Source organism: Halichoeres trimaculatus, unplaced genomic scaffold (genome assembly GCF_033239565.1).
Source record: "Halichoeres trimaculatus isolate MK-OKI-2021-1 unplaced genomic scaffold, fHalTri1.1 fHalTri1_scaffold_23, whole genome shotgun sequence".
Lineage (NCBI taxonomy): Eukaryota > Metazoa > Chordata > Actinopteri > Labriformes > Labridae > Halichoeres > Halichoeres trimaculatus.
The window spans coordinates 20,619,657-20,642,496 of record NW_027437201.1 but is presented as its reverse complement, the minus strand read 5'-3'; the positions used below and the strand labels follow the sequence as shown (position 1 = coordinate 20,642,496).

Genomic DNA, 22,840 nt, shown 5'->3' with positions numbered 1-22,840 from the left:
CTAGAAAATAAGTTTTTCCAATTTGTGAAATAGTACATATGATGTGTCTTTTTAAAAGTTTTACTAAATTAAAAAAAATTAACATTTATAAAAAAAAAAAATGCAAAAAAAGTTTTAAAAAATTTTAAAATAAAAAAAAAAACTGCAAAAGTATCTTTAAAAAAAGTTGGTTGGTTAAAATAAATAAAATATATATAAAAAGAAATATATCATATTTTAATTAATTTCTCCAAATTTTCAAAGTCTTTCTTAATCCTCTTAGATTTGCAAAATAATTAAATAAATAAATAAATTCATCAAAAAATAAAAATAAAAATAAAAACGAAAGAGACTTGAAATGTGATTATTTTAAACCTGTATTTTATAAATATATTAACAGAATTTTATTTATATATTAACTGAATTTTATAAATATATGAACTGAATTTTATAAATATATGAACTGAATTTTATAAATATATGAACTGAATTTTATTAATATATTACCTGAATTTCATAAATATATTAACTGGATTTTATAAATATATTAACTGAATTTTATAAATATATTACCAGAACTTCATAAATATATTTCCAGAACTTCATTAATATATTACCTGAATTTTATAAATATATGAACTGAATTTTATAAATATATGAACTGAATTTTATAAATATATGAACTGAATTTTATTAATATATTACCTGAATTTCATAAATATATTAACTGGATTTTATAAATATATTAACTGAATTTTATAAATATATTACCAGAACTTCATTAATATATTACCTGAATTTCATAAATATATTAACTGGATTTTATAAATATATTAACTGAATTTTATAAATATATTTCCAGAACTTCATTAATATATTACCTGAATTTTATAAATATATGAACTTAATTTTATAAATATATTACCAGAATTTTATAAATATATTAATATTATTGCCCAACTTTTTATTTTTATTTTTGCTGTTTGCAGTTTTTTGACAATTTAAAGCATGTGTTTTCAAGAAAAATAAAAATTCTGTTTTTTAATAATTTTTTTTAAAGCTTCAAGGAGCCACTGCAAAGAGTTGAAGAGCCACATGAGGCTCCAGAGCTGCAGGTTGAAGACCCTAGGTCTAGGCTGAGGATTGGATTACCTTTCACAGCGTGACACTGCTCTCTAGTGGATGGAACTGGTAGTTGCAACCAGAATGTTTAACATTAGTTTAAAAATAATCAGGGTCAGAGTTTTTTATTGGTCCAGGTAAACTGTTGATTATTAAATTTTTAATTTTTCAGCCATATCAAATTTAACTGTTTTCTTTGCTGAACATATACTGGGAATCCTGGTGGTAGTAAAGAAGTAGCTGAATAATGTTAATCCACTGTTTTTTGGTGTTTTGTCATGTAAACTTCTTGTATCTCCGTCCATTCCCGTGGCCTCTCTGGGATCAGGAATGGTCTGGAGTTGTCAGAGCTTTCTAGAAGGAAAAGCACAGGTGCTATATGTAGCAGCAGCAGGGCATGGGAGGCCGCTCAGATGACAAACCGCACAGGCTGCCAGGCAGACACACCGAACCCGGGAGAGAGAGACTCTGTAAAAATGACAGAAACTGACAGGTAAGACACCTTCAGCCAAATTATTATCAGACTGAACTTTCACTTTCAGGAACTCCTCTTTACTCGCTCTTAACTGTCACCTGAAGATAACCTGACTCCAGAGGCGCCTGCTGCCCGTTCACACTGACAGCTCCATGTTTGAGTGGCGTTTTCAGACGGTCGACTGCTGGCAGCGTGTTTCCAGGTCTCCTCTGTGTGGGCTGTCACTGAGCTTCAGACTAGTTTTCTACATTTTATCTCATTAAATCCTGCTCCTGTCCCCCTCTTCCCCCTCCTCCCCCTCCTCACACTGTGACAAATGGCCTGTCTAAGAATAGACAAACAGACCTTCACACAGATGAACAGCTGGTTCCTGTTTGTTGAGGAGTAGCTGAGCTTGCTCTGATGGAGTTATTTTTCTCTTTTTGTTGTTTTGTGTCTGCAGAGCTGCTGGAGAAACCCAGGGTAAACCTAAAGCCCTGGCCTTCCGCTCTCAGAAAGAGATGTTTGAGAAGATGGAGGATTCCTTCAAGTTCTGTGCGTGTTGCCAAAAATGGCCCAAGCAGCTTTCAAACCCACAGAGCCTGAAACGATGTGCCAGGTGAGAAAAAAAACACAGATATGATTGTTTTTCATCATCAGATCAGTCGTTTTACAGGGTCAGATCTCACCTTTCCTCTGCACAGATGTCTGCACGTTTATTACTGCTGTAAAGAGTGTCAGAAAGAGGACTGGTCCAAACACAAGAAGTTCTGCTCACAGCTGCGTCTGGCTGCCATTGACAGAGTCGTTGAATGGCTTTTGCACAAAGGTAAACGTCTATAAGTGACAAAAATAAAAGATTTTTATGTATTCATGATGTTTATGGACTGTTCCCTGTTCCTTGTTGTCAGGAGATCTCCCATTCGCCACAGAGAAGTGGTCCAAGCCTCAGTCCGAGGTCAAAGGTTGGGACGACTGGCTCTCCATGCAGGGGGATCTCGACCCTCTCCTCAGCCCCGTCCTGAGCGGAGCAAACATGAAAGACTTGTGGACCAACGCCGGCAGACCTCAGCCGGACGATGAGGACCTGAAGCAGTCTCTCTGGAGAGTCTGCAGTGAATTCTTCTCCAGGCCGCTCACCATCGCTTGGGCGATGAGGATGTACGGCCTAAACCCTTTCTCCAAACCGCTCACCGTCCACCTGGTGGGAGCAGGTCAGAGCGAGACGCTGGCAGCCAGACTCACAGACTACGACGAGCTGAACAAAATGTTCCCGGGACATCAGGGCATCGAGATCGTCATGGTGGGTCCGGAGATAGTGGGCGGCCCCATCATGAGGCCTCCTCTCAGGGCGTTTGGCCCCCGGCAGAGAGTCTACATCAGCGCCTATAAGGGTCTGTACCATGAGTTCTGGGAGGAGCTGGTGGAGAAAGAGGAGGCGGCTAAACCGGACCTGGTGGTTGGATTTAATCCTGGTGAGAAACTTTCCTGTTCAGTCAGAAATCTGTTAAAAGTTATGGTTTATCAAATTCAAGTAATAACAAAAAAAAAAAAAAAAGAAAAAATTAACTTAAAAAAATATATCAGATTTAAAGCTTATTTGTAGTTTAAGCGATTATTTAAATTTCAAAATGGTTTGGAAATTTTTGCATATTTTCTTACTATTTGTTTTTTTTAATTTTTTAAAAATTTGTGTTTTTATTTTTTTTGCAAATTTCTTGAAATTTCAAGAAATATTGAAAAATTTCCAGACTTATCAAATTTAATTTTCATTACCTTTTTTTAACCAAAATTATGAAATTTGAAAATTTATAGAATGTTTCGCTAATTTTTGAAATCCCCAAATTTTTTGATATTTAAAAAAAAAAATTAATTTAACATTTTTTAACCGCAAATTTTTGAAATTTACACAATTTTGTGCAGTGTTTTGCAAAATTTTAAAATTTCAAAATTTTTGAAATCCATGCAACTTTTAGAATTTTTTGCAATGTTATTAAAATGAAAAAAAAACACATCACATGTACAATTTTGTTAATTAGAAAAACTTCTCATTTCAATTATTATTCAATTGAATTTTTTTAAATATTTTTTTGGAATTCTCTTTGTATTGAAACACTGCATCATTATATCACTTAATTGATACATCTTTTTCACAGTTTCCCCAATTTTTCCTTTTTTTCTCTGTTCATTTTAAATAGTTATAACATGGATTAGATAAAAAAAAATAAAAAATTAAAATAAAAAAATAAAAAATATATAAATAATTTATTAAAAAAAAAAACCTAATAAAAAATATTATTCATTTTCTTTTCCTTTGTCATTTTAGGAGTCTGTCATGTGGTCAAGTGGTTCCTCTAGAATCTAGTCTTTCAGCTAAATATCCTTTTGGTATACATCTAAAATTTAAAAGAGGGCCCAGGGGAACAATAGTGAGTACAAAAACAAGAGTAGAGCAAGAAATAATAAAAATAAAAGTAGTAAAATAAAAGTGATTATGTGAAAAATGAAATTAGATAAATAAATTATTAAGAAAAGAAACCCTTAAGAATTATAAATGAGAAAACTAATATTCTTATGTATATCCATAGAATCATTCACTAGATTTTAAATATGCAAAAAACTTTATACACTTTTTTTTTTGCTTTTACTGTGATAAGATAAAGTAGAGGTTGTGGCTCTGGAAAGACTTAAATACAGGTAAAATGAGGTTAAACTGCTCCTCTGAGAGTAAAGGTTGCAGACCCCTGTTAATGCTGAACTCTTTCTGCTCTCTTTGGCATTTTCTGTGCAAAGGATTTGATGCCAGCCAGGGGTTGGACCAAGGTTGGCTCCCAACTCTTCTGCTGCTCAGGGACTATGAGATCCCCTCCATGTTTACGGCTGTGAGGTAAAGAGTGAAGTGTCAGAGTTTGTGTTTTATGTTTTCTTGCTGACGTGCTGACGCGTCTCGTCGTCCTCCACAGCGAGACGGAGATGACGTACTCCCTGCAGATCCTGCTGGAGCTGGAGATGGACTTGAAGGGAAGTGGAGCCAACCCCTTTGCCTCACTGAAACCAGAAGTGGAGAGTCCCACCAAGCCTCCTCTCTTCTGCAACTCCCACTACTTCTGCTTTCAGGGTCTGCTGGAGACCGTGGAGCTCGAGGAGCCGGACGACTCCTGAGGGAACTGAGAGACTGGGATCTCACAGACTTTATGAGTACTGTTTTATAGGGGAGACCGGGGACAGTAGTAACACTTGCAGATTTTTTTTTATTTTCTCAAGTTATTTTTTCTGGTTACCCAGCATGCTTTGTGGTTGAACTCATCAAACGTACATCATATTGCTTATGTGTCTGTTTAGCCATCTGTCTTTCAGCTCGTTTGTGGCCATGTTTGAGCTGTTAGCTGGACGCTAAGCTAGCTCACTGCTAATGCAACTCCAAAAGTGACTAAGATGTTAATTTTTATGCTCTACTATTTTTTTATTTGTCTTTTTGTGTCACATTGGATAAGTTTGCTAGTTTTGGCGACCTATATTGGAAGGGGCTTTATGGTGGCAATTTAGTTAAACAGTTTTAAAGGTTCCATATCCTGCTCCTGTTCTGCAGTTTGATCTGGATCATTGATGTCTTCATGAAATGGTAGTAACATGTTTTGGTCCAAAAAGCCAATAAATCAAGCACAGCAGCATTGTTTCCAGGCTCTCATAGCCCCTCTGTTCAGAACGCTCTGATTTAGTGGGCGTGACCTTCATATGTAAATGAGCCACCGCTGATACCGCCCCGCTCTTCAGCGTCACTGAGCGGCGCCACGAGCCCCGAGTGCACAATGTTTAGAAAACAGCGAAGCTCGTTTATCGTAACATTACAGGCTAAAACAACAGGCTAACCGCAGATAAAGTTAGCATCCTGAAGCTAACACAGAGACAGGGGGGACACTGAGGAAAAGCTCTTCCATCTGCTCCACAGCACACAGCATTTAACATACTCACATTTCCAGGGTCCCAGGTTTGTTGGAGGATGGTTGGTAATGCGCCTGGATTCAGGACCAGTCTATTGGCTAGCCCTCTGTTGGACTGTCCAAAGTTGGAAAAGCAGTCGGCCGTGAAGTGACTAGCACACACATGCACAGTTTTACTGAGTGTAGCTGGAACATTTCCTGACAAATGAACTCTAGACACTCAGTCTGTCTTCTTCTGAGATGGGAAGCTTGTGCATGGAACTATGTGGCTGTTTACAGCCAAAAACAGAGGAGTGATGGCTCTTCAAGTTCAGCATTCTCCTATATCACATTTTGTGGGCTGGGAGGAAAGTCAAAGACTCACAAATTTCACTAAAAGACTTAATAAAGAATTTACATCTTTCAATTTGGAGACACTGGGTTAAATGATCTCAAAGTTAGAGAAGTGTCAAAAATGTGACGCCTGTCTCCGGTCTCCCCTTTGAAAACAATAAACCATGGTGTTTACATACTAATGTTAAATGGTTTTATTCTAGTAGCAGCTGTGAGTGTTTGACATTTGCCTTCACTATCTCAGCTCTGTGGTGTGTAACTGCCAGACTGTGACATTTGAATTTACTGTCTCTGAACCATCGTCGAGCTCAAACAGAGGCTGTAAAACTTCATACAAATATTCAAATGTCTGCAAAGCATTGTTAAACACAGAGAGGATATACTACACACGTAGCCGACCAAACAAACCAACAAATGCACAAAAAATCAGCTTAATGGTCACAAATTTATTACCTTTTTTATCTGATCAACCTTTAAAAAGTTATTTTAAATTTTTTTCTCGTGGAAATTTCGCTTCTGAACATTAAACACAATCCAGTCGTGAACATTTCAGTCACATGCTAGCGAGATTTTATGCTAAAAACCAGATCCACTAAGTAAAAAACAAGGTTTACAACAGCACCAACAGTAACTGTGTTTACGTCAGTAAAGGAACATTTGTGGCAGGTGTACGGGTTGTACCCGGAGCGCCTGTACCCAAAGCTGGCCCACAGAATGACAGCGAGCACATACAACAACACAGCAACAACGTTAAACACCAGCTCCATCAGGCTGAGCCTGAACGCCAGGAGACCCTGCAGCAGCTTGAGGAGGTTCAGGACGATGATGACCACGGTGACCAGGAGGCAAACTGCAAACACAATCATGCTGCAGATCATCCCTAAAGGACGGTAAAACCATTCAGCGTTAACAAAGTGATCAGCAGCAGCGGTGAGGATGATACACGCCACAAAAGCCTCAGTGGTTCTCAGTCCTCCTCTCAGGTTGGAAAGATACCCGGCTGGAAACTTCATCTTCTGCATCACAGCATCCACCAAGAAGACCACGGCTGCAACCAAGGAGGAGATGAAGCACAGGATGCTGGTGATGCAGGTGAGGCACACGAAGACGGCCGCAAAGCTCACTGTGGCTGAGACCATCATCACGGCGCACAGGGAGGTCAGCCCGCAGGTCAGGTCGGCCCAGTTTGGGAGGAAGGCGGCCAGCAGCACGTGCCACATCATGGCCTCCACCACGGTCAGGACCAGGGGCACGATGAAGCAGAAAAACCAGACAAACTCACACCACACGCCCCACGGACTCACCATGCTGCCCCTGGAGAGGCAGATGATGAGAGACAGGAGGCTGAAGAGCATCTCCAGGAGGCGCAGGATGCCCTGGCAGCTTTTGAATGGGCCACACATGAGGTCCAAAACAGAAATCCCAAACCTGTCACACCACAAAATCCAGAGGTTAACGTCTCAGCGTTCAACCTGTTCTCTCTCTCAGAGCTCTGTGCGAAGCAGCCGTTGACCCTTCATCATAAATTTATAAAACCTTCTCCTTTATGACAGGCAATGTTTACACAGCACGTATTCAAATCACCTCAATCAAGAATTTCTTCTGAGACAGATCACTGGACGTCTGAGATGAAGAGAGACAGGTTTGAATTTCTCACCTTCGTATTGTTCCTGCTTTATTTTGAAACCACAAAAAAAAAAAAAAAAAAATCTGATTTTAAAGTCTCTGTGAGGAGTTTTTAAGTGATCTTAAAAAAGTCTCCCTTCTAGATAAATGCCTGATCATAACAACAACACCATACTGGCTGATGAAGTTTCAATTTCTTTATGATTTCTGTGATTAATTTTGTAGTGATGGTGGACACTGGAGCCTAACTGTCAGACAGAAAAAAGAAATAAAAGAAGAAGAAAGATAATCAGGAGAGAGATAGAACACGAGCTAAAGGCTAAAAGGGCTAATCTGTTTGTGCTAATGCTCATACCAACCCACAGTCAGCAGTTATTCTGCAGTGGTAAGTTGTAGCACCAGGCTGCCGATAGCACTACATGTAGCCAGTGACTGACACACGGTACAAACTTACAGCGTTAGCTTATTGTCTCATTTCAGTCAACAACACTACGTAACTGTACTGATAAATACCTTACCTTGTGGCATTGTGTCTGGCAAAAAGTTGACTTGGTCAAAGAGGATTTATTCCAAAACTAATTGACCCACCTTGTTAAAAGTCACATCTTTATCTTTTTAGTGAGTGTGAGACTCCAGGCCAAAAGGTGGCGCTGCAGTGACATTAAAACAGATCCTCCTCACAGCATCTTTAAAAGGATGTATTAATCTTTAGTTCCACCAACACAAAATACAAATATCAAAGACTGCTTGGATAACAATTCATTTATTTCAGCTCAATGAAATTTGACTCTAATATGACCCTTTCCACTTATTTATTTATCTATTTCCTTATTTATTAAATATTTATTAATTTGTTTGATATTTATTTATTTATTTATTAAATATCTATTGATTCATGTATTAAATATTTATGTATTTAGTTATTTATATATCTATTTATTAATCTATTTATTTATTAAATATTTATTCATTTATTTAATATTTATTTACTTATTTATTAAATATTTATTTATTTATTATCTATCTACATTTTTTTTTTCATATTTTTGTCATCATTTATCAACTTTAACTTTATTTATAAAACACTTTAACTTTGAAATACAACAATGTTGGCCAAACCGCTGTACAAAATCCAAAATAAAAAAAATCTGACAGTAAAGAAAAACATTTAAAGACAATAAAAAAGTAAAAGAACAACAGAAATATCATATGAATCACATTACACTGTAAAAACAAAACTCAAAATTTCAAGAGAACTGTCTGAATGGATTTTTAAGTTTTGACTAAAAGTTTCACATTGGAACCAACTTATACTTTTTTGTTGATATAACTTATTATTCAAAGTTTGGAGTTCTTCATAATATAAGAAATCCAAAGTTGTGCCTTATTGTGATTTTTTGTTCAGAAAATGTATTTCTTCACCCTCACACCTGTCATGGTAAGGGGACCATACCCGTCCACAAGCTGCAGGAGCAATTTTGGGTCATGTGACTTCAGGAGCTGGAATTGAACCCTTTACCTTCCAATTTTGGAGACGATGACTCTCCCACTGAGCCACAGCCTCCCACTAATTCACAACAAACTAATCAACTCACAATCAACAGGACATGAGAACAGGGGCTAACGTGTGGATGAGGACCCCTGTAAATTTGAGTTGGAGACCCCGTTTTTTTTGCTGAGGATTATTTGAAGAGTTTAGCTCGAGCCCTAAACCTATATTTTGAAGTTTTGCCAGCCATAAATTGTAAAAAAAAAAAAAAGGACATCATCTTGCTGTGCTTGAAGCGAGGTCGCCACAAAAACTGCTCCCCCTGGTGGCTGGCTGCAGTATAGGTCAAAAAATCCATCTCCCCAGTCATTCCAGATGGGCTGTGGTCAAACCTTAAAAAATGAATACACCTGGTTGAAATGACAGCTGATTGTTGTACGGCATTTTTTTGTGTGTTTCCTCAACCAAAAAATATTTCCAGGCCAACAATTTTAAGTTTTGATTTTTACTGTGCATGAACAGCTGCAGTGCTGTTTTTCTTCCAGCAGAGGGAGCAATGTGGTCATGTGACTTGAGAAATAGGGAAGTAAACAATATCAAATCAAAATTCAAACACATTATCAAACGTAAAAACATTTAATGATCCAGAAAAACTTAACATCACATACACAGTTTTCATGTGCAGAACAAAAAGTGTTTTTTGACAGCGGCTGAAAAATGACCTGAAGTACAAGCTGTTATTTAATGGTACGGTTAAAAATTACAACCACATTTACGTGCGTTTGAATCCACAGATGCCAAGCAGCGTGAAAATGAGATCCAGAACGAACAGAATGAGATTCACGTAGGTGAAAAAAGCCACCATGAACTGAATGGCCCAGAGACAGAAGCTGGGCGGGCAGTCACTCGGACGAGGGTTGTTCTTGAACATGAAAATCGGATACATGATGGCTGCAAATATGTAGAGAATGACAGAAATCACCAGAAATATGAAGACAAATTTGTCCAGGTTGAAGGGCAAACAGTTCTTCAGCTTCTTCAGGATGTTGGTGGTGATGATTAGAGGCAAGATCGGGAAGGGAATGGCGTACGCTACGACGCAGAGAATCAGAACAGTGTGGTCTCTGTAACCTGACAGCGAAATGAAAATCATGCAGCTCACAAAGGCCTCCAGAACTTTCCAAAATCCAGGCAGGGCAGCCAGGTAGCTCCCCTGCTTCTTGTCCAAAAACTTGTCTTTCACGACTTCCAGAGCGTACAAAATGCCACACAAGATGGCCAGCACGCTCACGATCAGGCCGAACAGGTTTTTGAGGCTGGCGTAGAAGTTGGCGTAGAAAATGGCGACAGAGATGGTCATGAGAGAGGAAGACATGGCCATCCCCGTGGTGAAGTCAGCCCAGTCCATGCAGAACATATTGAGGATGATGTCCAGCTTGAACATCTCGATGATGGTGATGATGAGGGTCATGATGGGGCAGAAGGCCCAGGTGAACATGGCGTAGTTCCAGTAGGTGTGGCTGCTCCCGCCTCGGAAGAAACCCATGACGAAGGTGACCAGACACAGGATGATCTGACACATGTGCAGCCCACCTCTGCCGGACAGCAGAGTGGAGGGAGTGAACACCGCCTTGGACAAAGTGTCCTTCACCTGATCGATGACCCCCATCTCTTCTGGTGATCTGAGGAGCGAGAAGACCAAAAGAGTTTAGTGTTTTCCTTCAGACAGCTGCTGGACTCAGCTCGAGGAGCGTTTGATGTGGCTTTGGAGTTGCTCATGTTCACTTACACTCCGATCTCCCTGGTTTGCATAATATCAGCGCACACTCAGTGTGAAGTGATAAAGTGTGCAGCAGCTGATGTGGAGTGACGACGATGCTGAACTTGCTCTGAATAACTGTGTAAAGACAGTGACTCTCTTTCTGACAGCTGTGTTGCATCCACTGGATTAGATTCCTCAAACTGAATAACTAAAACGATGTTTCCTGTTGGTTTTGATAGGAAAGTGCAGACTGGCCAGAATGGGCTGTGGCTTCCCAACCAACTGTGTGACTTTGTCTATCATAGCACTTTCGAAAAGTGCATGGAAATTTTTGCACTGTACATTTTGCTAAGTCTCCTTACCTTAAAATCAGATTTAGGTTGATATGATTCCTTTAAAACTTTTCAAGCATTAAGCAAATATGATAATTTGTGAAATGTAAAAATAACCAATCTTTGTTTATATTTCGCTCCTATAAAAGTATATAAATATGTAAATAGTAATACTTTTCTACTTTTCTATACTTCTTATATTTCTTTATATTTCATGATCATGTTATTACCAATTACAGATAGCATCTTGACACTGCTTTAATATTTGTGCTTCACGTTTAATGCAAGGAAAGTGACAAATAAGAGTTGGTATCAGAAATATGTTTAACTTGTTAAAACAACACATCAGATGTTAGTCTAAAAGTATAGTTTGCATTTCTGTATATGGCATTTTATGGCATTTATACATTTTTTTAACCAATCAAAGGCTGAGTCCTATATAATGGTCAAATAGAGTGACCAAAAAACATGACAAGCAAAAAATAATTCACCTTCCTAAGAGTTTAATGAGTGAACCGATTAAATAAGTTATTTGTAATGAAATATCATCCTAAAGTTTAATCAAAATATTTCTTTTAAGCTTGATAACTGGTTTAAAATAATTTTGATTTTATTTTTACAGAAAAGTGGACTGATTAAGTCATATTCAGGCAACTTATTTTGCACAGTATCAGATTTTTATTTCTATTTCTTTTTATTTTTTTTTGCACCAATTGACACTTAGCATTCTCACCAACTGACCACATCTTTCATCCACCCTTTTTAATTTATCATTTAATTATTTATCTATTTATTTTTGGTCATTTTTTTTAACTTCTCTCTCTCTTTTTTTTTTTTTTTTTTTTTTTTTTTTTTGTTTTCTTTGTTGCATACAAATACAAAATAATTAAGAGATATAAATAAATGCATCTGCTCACACATTCAGGGTATGATAATTTGGTATATCCACATCACATATACACATAAATCTGCACACATATGTACATGTATTTACATATACGGATGCACCAATACACACACAACACAATTGTACATATACACATACATTAACTTAAATAAAAAAATAAAATAAAATAAAAATAAGAATAAATAATTTGGTCAATGTTGTTGATGAAAAAAATATCAAGTTGTTTTATTTATCAATTTTATTTAGCGACATATTCTTCCAATCGAGAGTTCGTCCTCCAGGCGGACCGTTTGTGCTGCTGTCGCTTGTTCCCAGGGAAGGTAAATAGAGACTACAAAGCGGAAGTTGTTGTCACCTGTGCTTCTGCTAGCATCACTTCAGAAAAAAATGTCTATCTTTCTCCTGCAGAGCCGTAAACATTAAAAATTAACTCTGGAGGAAGCCGTCGCCCTTTTGGAGCTATATTTGGTGGTAATGATCATTTCGTTTTCTTGGGCCATTTATTTTATTTTCGTATCGAAGCCGCTGTTTGGGAAAAACTAGCCGGCGTTAGCATGGCTCGATGACACGGATTGCTCTGCAGAGGAGAAGTTTGACTGAGTGAAAAACCAGAGTTTGGCTCCAGATGGATTTCTCTAAGTTTCTGGATGATGAGTTTGACGTGAAGGACTGGGTGAATGGAGCCTTTAAGGTGGTGCAGAAGGACGCGCCGGGGAAGGCGGATACACACGCAGCGACTCTGGTGATGAAGCTCCAGCTCTTCATCCAGGAAGTCAACAATGCTATTGAAGGTGGGTATTTAAATTCACTGACAGTTCTTCTTTAAACTGCTTTAATGTCTGTATTTTCTCTAGATGTTACTTTAGCTCGGGATACAAACCGAACAACTTATTTTAAAGCCTCATTCATCAAATCTGCTTCAACCCCCACCTCTTGGCTACTGTGTGTTTGATACAGGAAGAGCTACCAAACCCTTTAACCTTTAACTGATAGAAATATTTTGACAGCACTTTTTGACAATTCAACAACAACTTCTTGTGTTGCTGAGTTAAATGTTATCAAAATTAGAATTGGATGGTTAAACCATTGGAAGACAATATTCACATTAAAGGGGACATATCATGCTGATCCCTGATTTAATACTTACATATAATGTAATAAATTTGAAAACAAGAAATGAGATATTGTATTTTTTCTGATATCCTAGAACGAGATTTGATGCCTCTGAAAATAGGTCATTGCCATTTGGCCGCGAGATTTCCACTGTCGTGACGACACGAGGATCCTTTCTTTTCATTGGAGTAATCTGACAAAGCAGCTCCTCCTCTGTGATGTCAGTTAGTCACACAGCCGCCACCAAGGAATACACCCACCAAGAGCCGAGTATAAATACAGCTGGATGCAGGGACTCTGCTCTGCTGAGCAGCTCGGCTTTACATGTTGAATTAGCAGTTAAAACACTGTAGTTATAGCAGACGTGGTAATACTTGTGAGACTGTGATATTTGCATGCTTGTTCTGACATGCACTATGAACCTGGACCACAATAATGCTGTGGTAATAACATAATGACGAACTGATGGTAGAGGCGATCTTTAGACTACACTTTCAGCATGATGGATAAAACAGACAGAGAAAAGTGAAGGAGCAGGATGGAGCCCTGTTATAGAAATAGTTTATTGGTGAAGTCTGCCTATATTTCCACGTATGAACTATACATGTTACAGTACCGCTTTGACTCACCACACTGAAGCGTCCTGAGATGATCTGTGCCCAGGTGGATTTTCTTCCTCCTGAGCTGCAGAACGGTCCGGGTCTGACTCGGGGTCCAATACAAAAGGACGTATCCTACACTCTGCCATTTTATTAGTGCTATCAATGCCTTACGGTGAAGTTTTGGCAAACAGCAAACTCGCTCGGTCTGCTCCATTCAATATGGCGATTTTGTAAATACTGCCATGCTGCAAAAACCGCCCCCTGGCTCTACCCCCTCCGCCCCTCTGATAGAACTGACCAATCAGAGCACAAAGGGCTGTGACGTTGCGAGGTTACTGGAGGTCATTCTGGAAACGGAGAGTTTCAACGAGATCTTCAGAATGGCCTAAAATGAGGATATTGAGAACGCTATTGTGGGGCAATGAAGGAACTAAATGACTATCTAGTCCGGCATAGTGAAAAGGAGAAACAAGCACGATATGTCCCCTTTAAAGAAATATAGAAAAGTTGAAAAATATTACTGTTTAAACAATAAATTAAGACTGTTTTTTATGTGTACAGAGACCAGTAATCAGGCTCTTCAGAACATGCCCAGAGTGCTGCGAGACGTGGAAGCTCTAAAGCAGGAAGCGTCCTTCCTCAAGGATCAGATGGTTCTGGTTAAAGAGGACATCAAGAAATTCGAGCAAGACACGGTGCAGTCTATGCAGGTTTGCATGAATTTATCATTAACACTACATACATAGCATGTGTATACTTTAACGGTGAGGCTTTCAAACACTACGTCCTTTCCTTCAGGTCCTGGTGGAGATCGATAAGGTGAAGGGCCGCATGCAGCTTGCGGCTGAAGCTCTGCAGGAAGCGGACAAGTGGAGCACACTGAGCGCAGACATTGAGGAGACCTTCAAAACACAGGTAGCGAGGACGATACGCCACAGGAAATGTTTCCATGTGCAGCTTTTGATGACTTGTTAAAGTGATTTTGTTTTTTTATCGCCAGGACCTTGCTGTCATTTCCGCCAAGCTGACCAGCATGCAGAACAGCCTCGCCATGCTGGTGGACACACCAGACTACTCTGAAAAGTGTGTCCACCTGGAGGCTCTGAAAAACAGACTGGAGGCACTGGCCAGCCCACAAATAGTGGCAACCTTTAACTCCATGTCTATAGGTATGAAGCTGTGATGCTTTTATTTCTCAAACCTGGCACCCACATGTTGTGCTTTGTTTACACGTTTCATTTTCCTCTGCAGACCAAGCCAAGCTGTTTGTTAAAGTCTTCACAGAGATCGATCGAATGCCGCAGCTCCTCGCCTACTACTACAAATGTCACAAAGTAAGTGCTGTGATCCTCTTCTGGACTGGAACAGGAGTTAGATTGACCTTATAAATCTTAATTTCCTGTTTCTCCAGGGTCAGTTGGTGAGCATGTGGCAGGATCTGTCCCAGAGCGAGCTCAGCGTGAACCAGCAGCTGTCTGAATTCTACGACACCCTGCTCTCAACATGGCATTCGCAGCTGCAGTGGAGCAGCCAGGTGAGACGCTCCCGTCAAACACACACACACCCTCAGTGCAAACAACACGACACCAGCTTCTCCTCTTGAAGCTGCTTCCTTTTTAAAACCATATTAAACTTTGTTGTTTGTTTTGCAATGACTACCAGGTGTTTAAGAATCCCCACGAGGTGGTGACAGTGCTGCTGATCCAAACTCTCGGCGCCATGGTCCCTTCGATCCCCGTGTGCCTGAGTGCAGCCGTGGAGCGGGCGGACCAGGAGCAGCGTCTGGACACCCTGCTGGAGCTCCATCACACTGTGTCCACGTTCGGACACGGCCTGGAGGCTGCCATGCTGCCACACCTGGGTCAGTCTCTGAGCGAGAGATGTGATGATACTGTAAACAGGTCCTGGTCCTGATGTGTCTTGTTCTGCCTCTACAGGTGAGAATAACCTGCTGAAGGTGAATGAGCTGGTCTGCGCTCTGTATGACCCCTACAAACCGTATCAGCTGCAGTATGGAGAGCTGGAGGAGGCTCATCTGCTGATCCAGATCAGTGCTGTGCCTTTGGTGAGATCTCACACACGCTGACAAAAGTTTTACACATGTTTTATTAAGGCAAGGCAAGGCAAGTTTATTTATATAGCACATTTCAGCATGGCAATTCAAAGTGCTTAACAGACAGAACAAATTAAAGAAAACAATTAAAATTCAATTAAAAAGGAGATTAACGATACAATAAAACAATAAGAATTTAAAAAAAAAAGTTTGAAACAGATTTTTAAAACAGATTTTAAGATCAGCTGGGCTTAAACACCCAACCCTCCAGGTTTTATTTTCAGTTATGAACTCTCTAATTTATTAATGGGCCAAAGTACAATGAGGTTTTTTTATGTTGTGGTTATTTTACTTATATTATTATTTAATGTAATTTAATTTAATTTAATTCATTTTATTTTATTTTATTTTATTTTATTTTATTTTATTTTATTTTGTTTTATTTTATTTTAATTATTTTTTACTTTTTATTCCTTTTTTTCAACCAAAACTATACTTTAATTCATCAGTTTTCAGTATACTTGATAATAACCCCAAACTTAGGGTATATATCTACACAGAAACATATTTGGTTTGGACTTGTTTGCACTCTTTCATTCTTTCATTTTGTGTGGGAAGGGGCATAGACATGCATGTAAATGTAAATGTACATTCCAATTTTTTATTATGTTACAACCCCTGACTTTCTCATTTTTGATACAAAATTTGCTTTTCATTTATTCACTTTATTTTATTTATTTATTTTTTTACATTGCTTTCAAAAAGTTTTTTTTTATTTTTTTATTTCTACCAGGTTGTATAACAGTGGTCTGAAAATAACATGCCATACTTGTTTTACTGTTTTTCCTTATTTTTCCATTTTTTGATTTTTGCATTGAATAAAAACTTAAATATAAGAAAAACAAAAGCAGCATAAAAATGCAAAAAAATGCAAAAAAAAAAAACAGATTTTAAGATAAAATTGGCAGTGCAGAATTAAATCAGGTGTATATATATATATATATATATATATATATATATATATATATCAGGTTAATTGGGTAACAAAAATTGGTTCCTGTTAGGAATCAATAAGAAATGTTTCAATCCATCGACATCATTAGCTTTAATGCTTAATGATTCCATTATCGAGTATTTACACACCTCTCTCACACCAGATTTCTTTTCAATACACTCAACATAGTAAAAATCTCTTTATTTACCAGAAACGATATAAACAAAATAGCACTAGCTTGATGCTAACGTACATGGGAAATTGCATTGAAATGCTAGCAGATAGCATAAATTGCTATTTCTTTGGCTACAGAATAAAAAATGAAAGTAAAGGTACGAGCAGGCTCAGGCAAGGTTCCAAACAACTCAGAACATTGCAGTAACCGCTTTGAGACACTAGATGGCCAACTTTAGTTGAAAATATACAACAAAACAGTACATCAGAGTCACATAACGTGCTATGTTTTTATGTATTTCTATTTATTTACATCCAAAATAATCCAGTTTAGTGATCACTTACATATTTGTTACCTCCACAGAGGAGGTTATGTTTTTGGGAGAGTTCGTTTGTCTGTGAACAACATGAAATATGTACTGGGTCATCATAATTTTCAACTCTGTCAGGAAACAAATTATCGTACAAACCTGCAACTAACACCAAACTGTAGCAGACAGTCTGCTGAAAGGGAGTATAACATTAAAGTCGGACTAAACTATACCCATATGTATTAAAACCTGTTTCTCGTTGACTCTATTTGTTTTGATCTCTGCAGGAGCACGGGGAGGTCATCGATTGCGTGGAGGAGTTGAGTCACTCCGTAGGGAAGTTGTTCGGCCTGGCCAGCGCTGCCGTGGATCGCTGCGTCAGACTGACAGACGGGCTGGCCGTGTGTGGTCTCCTCAAAGCTCTCAAAGCTCTCTTCACCAAGTAGGAATCAGTCATTTTTCTTCTTCAATCAGCAGAAATAACTTCTTTTCTTTCAGCATCATTTATTATCTGCTTCATGTTGCTAAAACTTCCACTCTGCTCTTGTTAGATACGTCTCAGATTTCTCCACAACTCTGCAGTCGATCAGGAAGAAGTGTAAACTGGAGGATACGAGTTCATCTGCTTTCCAAGAAGACTGGACTGCTTTCCAAAACTGTGTCAGGTTAATAACTTTTCTTTATGTTTGACGTCTTTATTGAACAATAACAGCGAGTATGATGATGAATCAGTTTGATGTGCTCTGCAGGATCATCGCTACCTGTGGAGAGTTACTGAGACAATGTGGAGCTTTCGAGCAGCAGCTCTCAAACAAGTAAGAGGAATGTTTGCGCTGCGTAAACTCCCTTCAGCCCTCAACTCTTTATCGCTCTGAAACACGCGTCAACAAGACACAGCGTCAGGTTATAGAGGATTCACTGTGTACTCTGAATTGTCTCCTGAAGGATTCTGGGTACAGCAGGAAAGTACTTGTCGGACTCGTACAGCCCACGCAGCCTCACGGGGATCCAGGAGGCCAGCTCGTCTGAGAGGAAGAGCGCCACCAGGAACCCGTGGCAGGAGTACAACTACCTGCAGAGGGGGAACATGGCTGAGTACAACAGCCTGATGGAGGTGCTCTACTCGTTGAAGGTACGAGGCAGAGCGTCCTGCTTTTGTTTCTCGTTTTAAAGCTTTTTTCAAACATCTCTTCTTTTTTCCAACAGGAGAAGGGCACAGGTAACTCCAGCCTGTTAGCCGAGCCCAGAGCGGCTCTGACCAGACTCAACCAGCAGGCCAACCAGCTGGCCTTCGACTCCGTCTTCCTGCAGATCAAGCACCAGCTCGTCCTCGTCTCCAAGATGGAGGTGATTAAGTCTCGAGTTTCAGAGTGATTGGATTGAAATCCTCTCTGAGTGCTCAGCAGAGAGCTTCTGGATCGTGGAGCGTTGGACGTGCTGTGTCTATTTTAATCTCTCAGTTTTGATTCATGTGTTGTTTTTCTGCTCAGAGACAAGAGGAACCCGGTCTTGGAGAGAACTACACAGAAGACCTGCCTACGTTCAGCCTGTCACCGCAGGAATACATCACAAATGTTCGTGAGAGTTGGAAGTCCTAAGACATGACTGTGATGATTAAAATGTGCAGGAAAATTTAGAAAAATTAGATCTCTGATGCTCCCTGTTTCAGATCGGACAGTACCTGATGTCTCTGCCTCTTCACCTGGAGCCGTTTGTGACTCAGGAGGATCCGGCTCTGGAGATGGCCCTGCACGCTGGGAAGCTTCCTTTTCCTCCAGAGCAAGGTTCCTGCACAGTTTCCACAGTCTAACCCCACACATAAGATTAGTTTTCTGTTTTTTTCTTGCTCCTTTACTCTAAAGGTCTTTGCACACTGAGTCTGTTGTCTTCGGATGCGTTTTTTGGATCCTTAATCCTAAAAAAAGTCATGCACAGACACCTTGCACACTGAATCAGATGCGTTTCTTTTTTACTAAGTGCAAAAAATTTGCGGCATGAGAAAAACGGAATCATCAAGCAAATGATCTTGAGCAGCAGCTTACGGTATGTTTGAGGTATGCAGACACATACGCAAGTCGTCATTCATCACCTAAACATCGCCCAAAATTTGTGGAGAAAATATGTTAGAAAATTTGATGTTGCAAGTAGCCTACGGCATCTCTGAGGAGTCAAACTACACAGGAAATGAGCAGGGCAGCTACAAATAAACAGAAAAAAATCAAACCTGTTCCACAAAAAATCATGACGGGCAAAAGTTTTCGGAGTGAGTGTGCAAACATGATTGACATGACATGTCAATCATGGACGTGGGTAAGTTTCGGACATAAAAAACGGACTCAGTGTGTAAAGGCTTTACCTCTTCCTGTGTGGTAAAGAAAACTACAAGGATTCACTACAAGAAAGTCAGATGTACTGTTGATGTTTACATCATGAAACCAGTTTGTTGTGTTGTTTGTGCTGCTTTAAAAACGCCAAATGTACCGTAAAAAGTATGTTTGTAACGGCCTCCAGAGTGGGATTGTTCTGAAACGCTGCCGACACCGTTGCCGTGTAAACAGTAAGCCAGCGTTTTCAGTGGAAACGATGACGTCACACCCCGCTTTGCGCGAGCACATACAACAGGTCAACAGTACCAGCTGAATCTGTGACTGTCTTTCAACAAAATGAGCATCTGTTGCTCCACTTCTGCTCTTAGCATTCACTAATACACCAGATGATCGGCTCAACTCTACTTGGAGGAGATCTACCAAAAGCTGCTTCTAGACAAGACAGTTATAGCACCACCTACAGGCCTGGCATGCTTACTACAGCGTTTTCAGTCCCTCTGGGTTTCCGTGTTCACTGAGTTTTAGCGTTTTCATACGAAACGTTATGCCCTGTTTACTGGACATCATTTCATCTGAAAACCGTCTTGTCCAGAAGCAGCTTTTGGTAGATCTCCTCTGAAGTAGAGTTGAGCCGATCATCTGGTGTATTAGTGAATGCTAAGAGCAGAAGTGGCGCAACAGATGCACATTTTGTTTAAAGACAGTCAGCAGATTCAGCGGATTCAGCAGCAGAAGCACAACACGGTAGTTCGTGTTGATTGTAACAACGGTACTGTTGTCCTGTTGTATGCGCTCGCATGAAGCAGAGTGTGACGTCAGCATTTCCACTGAAAACGCCGGCTTACTGTTTACATGGCAACGGTGGCTGCAGCGTTTCAGAAAAATCCCACTCTGGAGGCTGTTTTCAACCTTGTTTCACCTTAAAACCGTTGTTGTGTAAACGGCCCCTTAGTCTTTGCCGTCTGAAGCTCTAAGATCTGAAACCTGAATACTAACGCTCGCCGATCCTTCTGAAACGAGTTGTTCAGTGTTACAGAAAGATCCAGAGTGACTCACTTTTCAACGCCACCCTCCCTCTGTCTCAGGTGACGACCTTCCCGAGCTGGACAACACGGCAGACTACTGGCTGGGCTCCATCGCTCGGGCGACCATGCAGACGTACTGTGACGCCATCCTGCTCATTCCCCAACTCGGCCCACATTCCACCAAACAGCTGGCCACAGACATCGGTACCTGACAGAAATAACATTTAAACGCACTGATGGATGATAAATGATGGTGATGAAGCTATGCTTGTGAATCATTTGATGACTCCTAACCTTCCTCCTCAGACTACCTGAGTAACGTGATGGACGCTCTGGGGCTGCAGCCGTCCCGCACCCTGCAGCACATCGTCACCCTGCTCAGAGCCAAACCAGAAGACTACAGACAGACGGCCAAGCTGCTGCCGCGCCGTCTGGCCTCCACCATCGCTGCCCTCCGACACATCGACTACTAACTCCAACAGAGAAGAAGAAGAAGAAGAAGAAGAGGAAGGATGGACTCTCAGAGCGGCGTCCTGGACTTACAGGCAGGTCTGACCCTGCTCCTGGGTCGTTAATGAAGAAGTGAAGGGTCAACAGCTCCAGGGGCTTCAGCATTTTGGGTCTTTTAAAGGGACTGAGGTTAAATCAGGGTTGGAGACTTTTTTTTTACACTGATTACTGTTGAACTAAGTGTGGCTTTAAATGATGTCTTACCTGTGATGATGCCTTCAAGTCAGGCCTAAAGGTCAAAGTTTCTCAACCTTAAATCTCTGATTTCTTCAGCTTTAAGTCGTTAGAGCATTTAAAGAGTTAACTAAAGATACACCAGGGGTTGTTTGAGAGCATTTCAGATTGTTTTTATTTGTCATACTAACATTAATTAAAAGGAGGTTATTGCTGATTCAAGAATCTGTACATAAAAATGACAAAAACATGAAGAAATGGAGTCCGTTTTGAGTTTATTAAAGGGTTTATAAATATCAAACAGATGTGTTCAAAAACGTACAGTCCTTTGTTCTCCTGCTTTGTCCATTTTTCACATTCTCACACTGATGAAAAAATCGTTGCCCTCTAACAGCCTTTTTTGTTCCCTGATATTGAATTCATTTTCACCCTCAAGTCACGAAAATCGATGCGTCTGTCACATTGAGCCGTCAGGGGAGTCCAAACAGAAATGGAAGACTGAACACAGGTAAGAGTCCTGCCTGAGGAAAGAGGCACCCTGGTGATTATTTTTAACGTATTTTAAAATGTCTTTTGGTGACAAACTGAAACAATGAATAAAAAACTGAAATTCACTGTTTCAGTCTTTGTAATACGGAGGCTGAGGTTAGCATTTTACTGACAGATTTGTGGCCTTTCTCAGCCAAATGTTACTGATTGACTCTAGAGCAAATTAGGATCAGCTGATGTAGATTTTTAATTTTGTTGTGTGTGTAGTAAGTGATAGATAGAAAAACAAGCGAAAAGATAAAAAGAATAATGCACAAGAAATTATCGAAAAGACGTTTCTATCCAAAAGAAGACTTTTCTAGATATACTGGCAATTATAATTGGCTTACAGTGGGGAAAATAAGTATTAGAAGCGTCAACTTTTTTCTCATCACATTTATTTCCAAAGCTGCAATCCAAACACAATTTCTACCAGACATTGGTGTTAACTCAAATAATCCACACATGAAAAGAAATCACAACATTCAGGTCCATAAATAATGATTATGTGGAATTAAGTACGATAACACAGGAAAAAAGTATAGAACACACCATGGAAAGGCTGTATACTTTGGCAAGGAAATGCACCATACCACCAGGAATGGCGTCTTGCAGGCTGAGCGTCCATAGAGGCCATGGCAGTGGAGTGCGTTGCCTGTTGTTTTCTCTGTAACAATTGTACCTGCTGCCTCCAAGTCTTTCTGGAGCACTTTCAGGGTGGTCCTTGGCTGGTTGAGTCCTCTTCTGACTATCTTTCTGACTCCCTGGTCAGAAATCTTCAAGGAGCTCCTGTGCGTGGCCTGTTGATGGTAAGGTGGTGCTTCTTCCACTTGTGAATAATGGCCCCAACGGTGCTGACTGGAATATTCAGGTGCTTTGATATAAATCTGTAACCAGTTCCATTCTGATGCTGAGCAACAATCAGGTTGTGTGTTGTTCAAAGATAATCTGGTCAGATTTTGGTTTCTGGATTGGATCAAATGTTGAAAATAGGTTGCTTAAAAGGGAAAGACGGATTTTGAAATCAGATTAGATTATGTAATCCAATCCTAGTTTTAATCTGGATCATGATGATGTCGTGCAG

At 39.7% G+C, this 22,840-nt stretch overlaps 4 protein-coding genes across 4 annotated transcripts; 2 read left to right on the top strand and 2 right to left on the bottom strand.

Annotated features, from left to right (window-relative positions):
- Positions 1-1,466: 1,466 nt before the first annotated feature.
- Positions 1,467-4,717, top strand: LOC141785530 (putative protein MSS51 homolog, mitochondrial). The gene is made up of 6 exons (XM_074663883.1): positions 1,467-1,594; positions 2,019-2,174; positions 2,260-2,384; positions 2,467-3,030; positions 4,349-4,442; positions 4,519-4,717. The coding sequence occupies exons 1-6, from the start codon at positions 1,515-1,517 to the stop codon at positions 4,715-4,717; spliced, it is 1,218 nt and encodes a 405-aa protein (XP_074519984.1). The 5' UTR covers positions 1,467-1,514.
- Positions 4,718-6,389: 1,672 nt separating this feature from the next.
- LOC141785480 (myeloid-associated differentiation marker-like protein 2) lies at positions 6,390-7,232 on the bottom strand. The gene has a single exon (XM_074663811.1). It carries the CDS (start codon positions 7,230-7,232, stop codon positions 6,390-6,392), a length of 843 nt encoding a protein of 280 aa, XP_074519912.1.
- A 2,484-nt stretch (positions 7,233-9,716) lies between these two features.
- LOC141784797 (myeloid-associated differentiation marker-like protein 2) lies at positions 9,717-10,613 on the bottom strand. The gene has a single exon (XM_074662668.1). The coding sequence runs from the start codon at positions 10,611-10,613 to the stop codon at positions 9,717-9,719; it is 897 nt and encodes a 298-aa protein (XP_074518769.1).
- Positions 10,614-12,247: 1,634 nt separating this feature from the next.
- cog7 (component of oligomeric golgi complex 7) lies at positions 12,248-21,546 on the top strand. The gene is made up of 17 exons (XM_074663915.1): positions 12,248-12,736; positions 14,222-14,370; positions 14,459-14,575; positions 14,661-14,829; positions 14,912-14,994; positions 15,072-15,194; positions 15,323-15,521; positions 15,598-15,725; positions 17,480-17,634; positions 17,744-17,857; positions 17,942-18,007; positions 18,138-18,324; positions 18,399-18,539; positions 18,683-18,766; positions 18,862-18,976; positions 20,605-20,748; positions 20,851-21,546. The coding sequence occupies exons 1-17, from the start codon at positions 12,571-12,573 to the stop codon at positions 21,015-21,017; spliced, it is 2,307 nt and encodes a 768-aa protein (XP_074520016.1). The 5' UTR covers positions 12,248-12,570; the 3' UTR covers positions 21,018-21,546.
- Positions 21,547-22,840: the final 1,294 nt, after the last annotated feature.

Coding starts and splice junctions, on each gene's coding strand:
- LOC141785530 (XM_074663883.1), top strand. CDS start 1,515: ATGACAAACCGCACAGGCTGCCAGGCAGACACACCGAACCCGGGAGAG. Junction 2,385..2,466: donor TGAATGGCTTTTGCACAAAG/GTAAACGTCTAT, acceptor CCTTGTTGTCAG/GAGATCTCCCATTCGCCACA. Junction 4,443..4,518: donor TCCATGTTTACGGCTGTGAG/GTAAAGAGTGAA, acceptor CGTCCTCCACAG/CGAGACGGAGATGACGTACT.
- LOC141785480 (XM_074663811.1), bottom strand. CDS start 7,232: ATGTGTGGCCCATTCAAAAGCTGCCAGGGCATCCTGCGCCTCCTGGAG.
- LOC141784797 (XM_074662668.1), bottom strand. CDS start 10,613: ATGGGGGTCATCGATCAGGTGAAGGACACTTTGTCCAAGGCGGTGTTC.
- cog7 (XM_074663915.1), top strand. CDS start 12,571: ATGGATTTCTCTAAGTTTCTGGATGATGAGTTTGACGTGAAGGACTGG. Junction 15,195..15,322: donor AGCTGCAGTGGAGCAGCCAG/GTGAGACGCTCC, acceptor AATGACTACCAG/GTGTTTAAGAATCCCCACGA. Junction 15,522..15,597: donor TGCCATGCTGCCACACCTGG/GTCAGTCTCTGA, acceptor CTGCCTCTACAG/GTGAGAATAACCTGCTGAAG.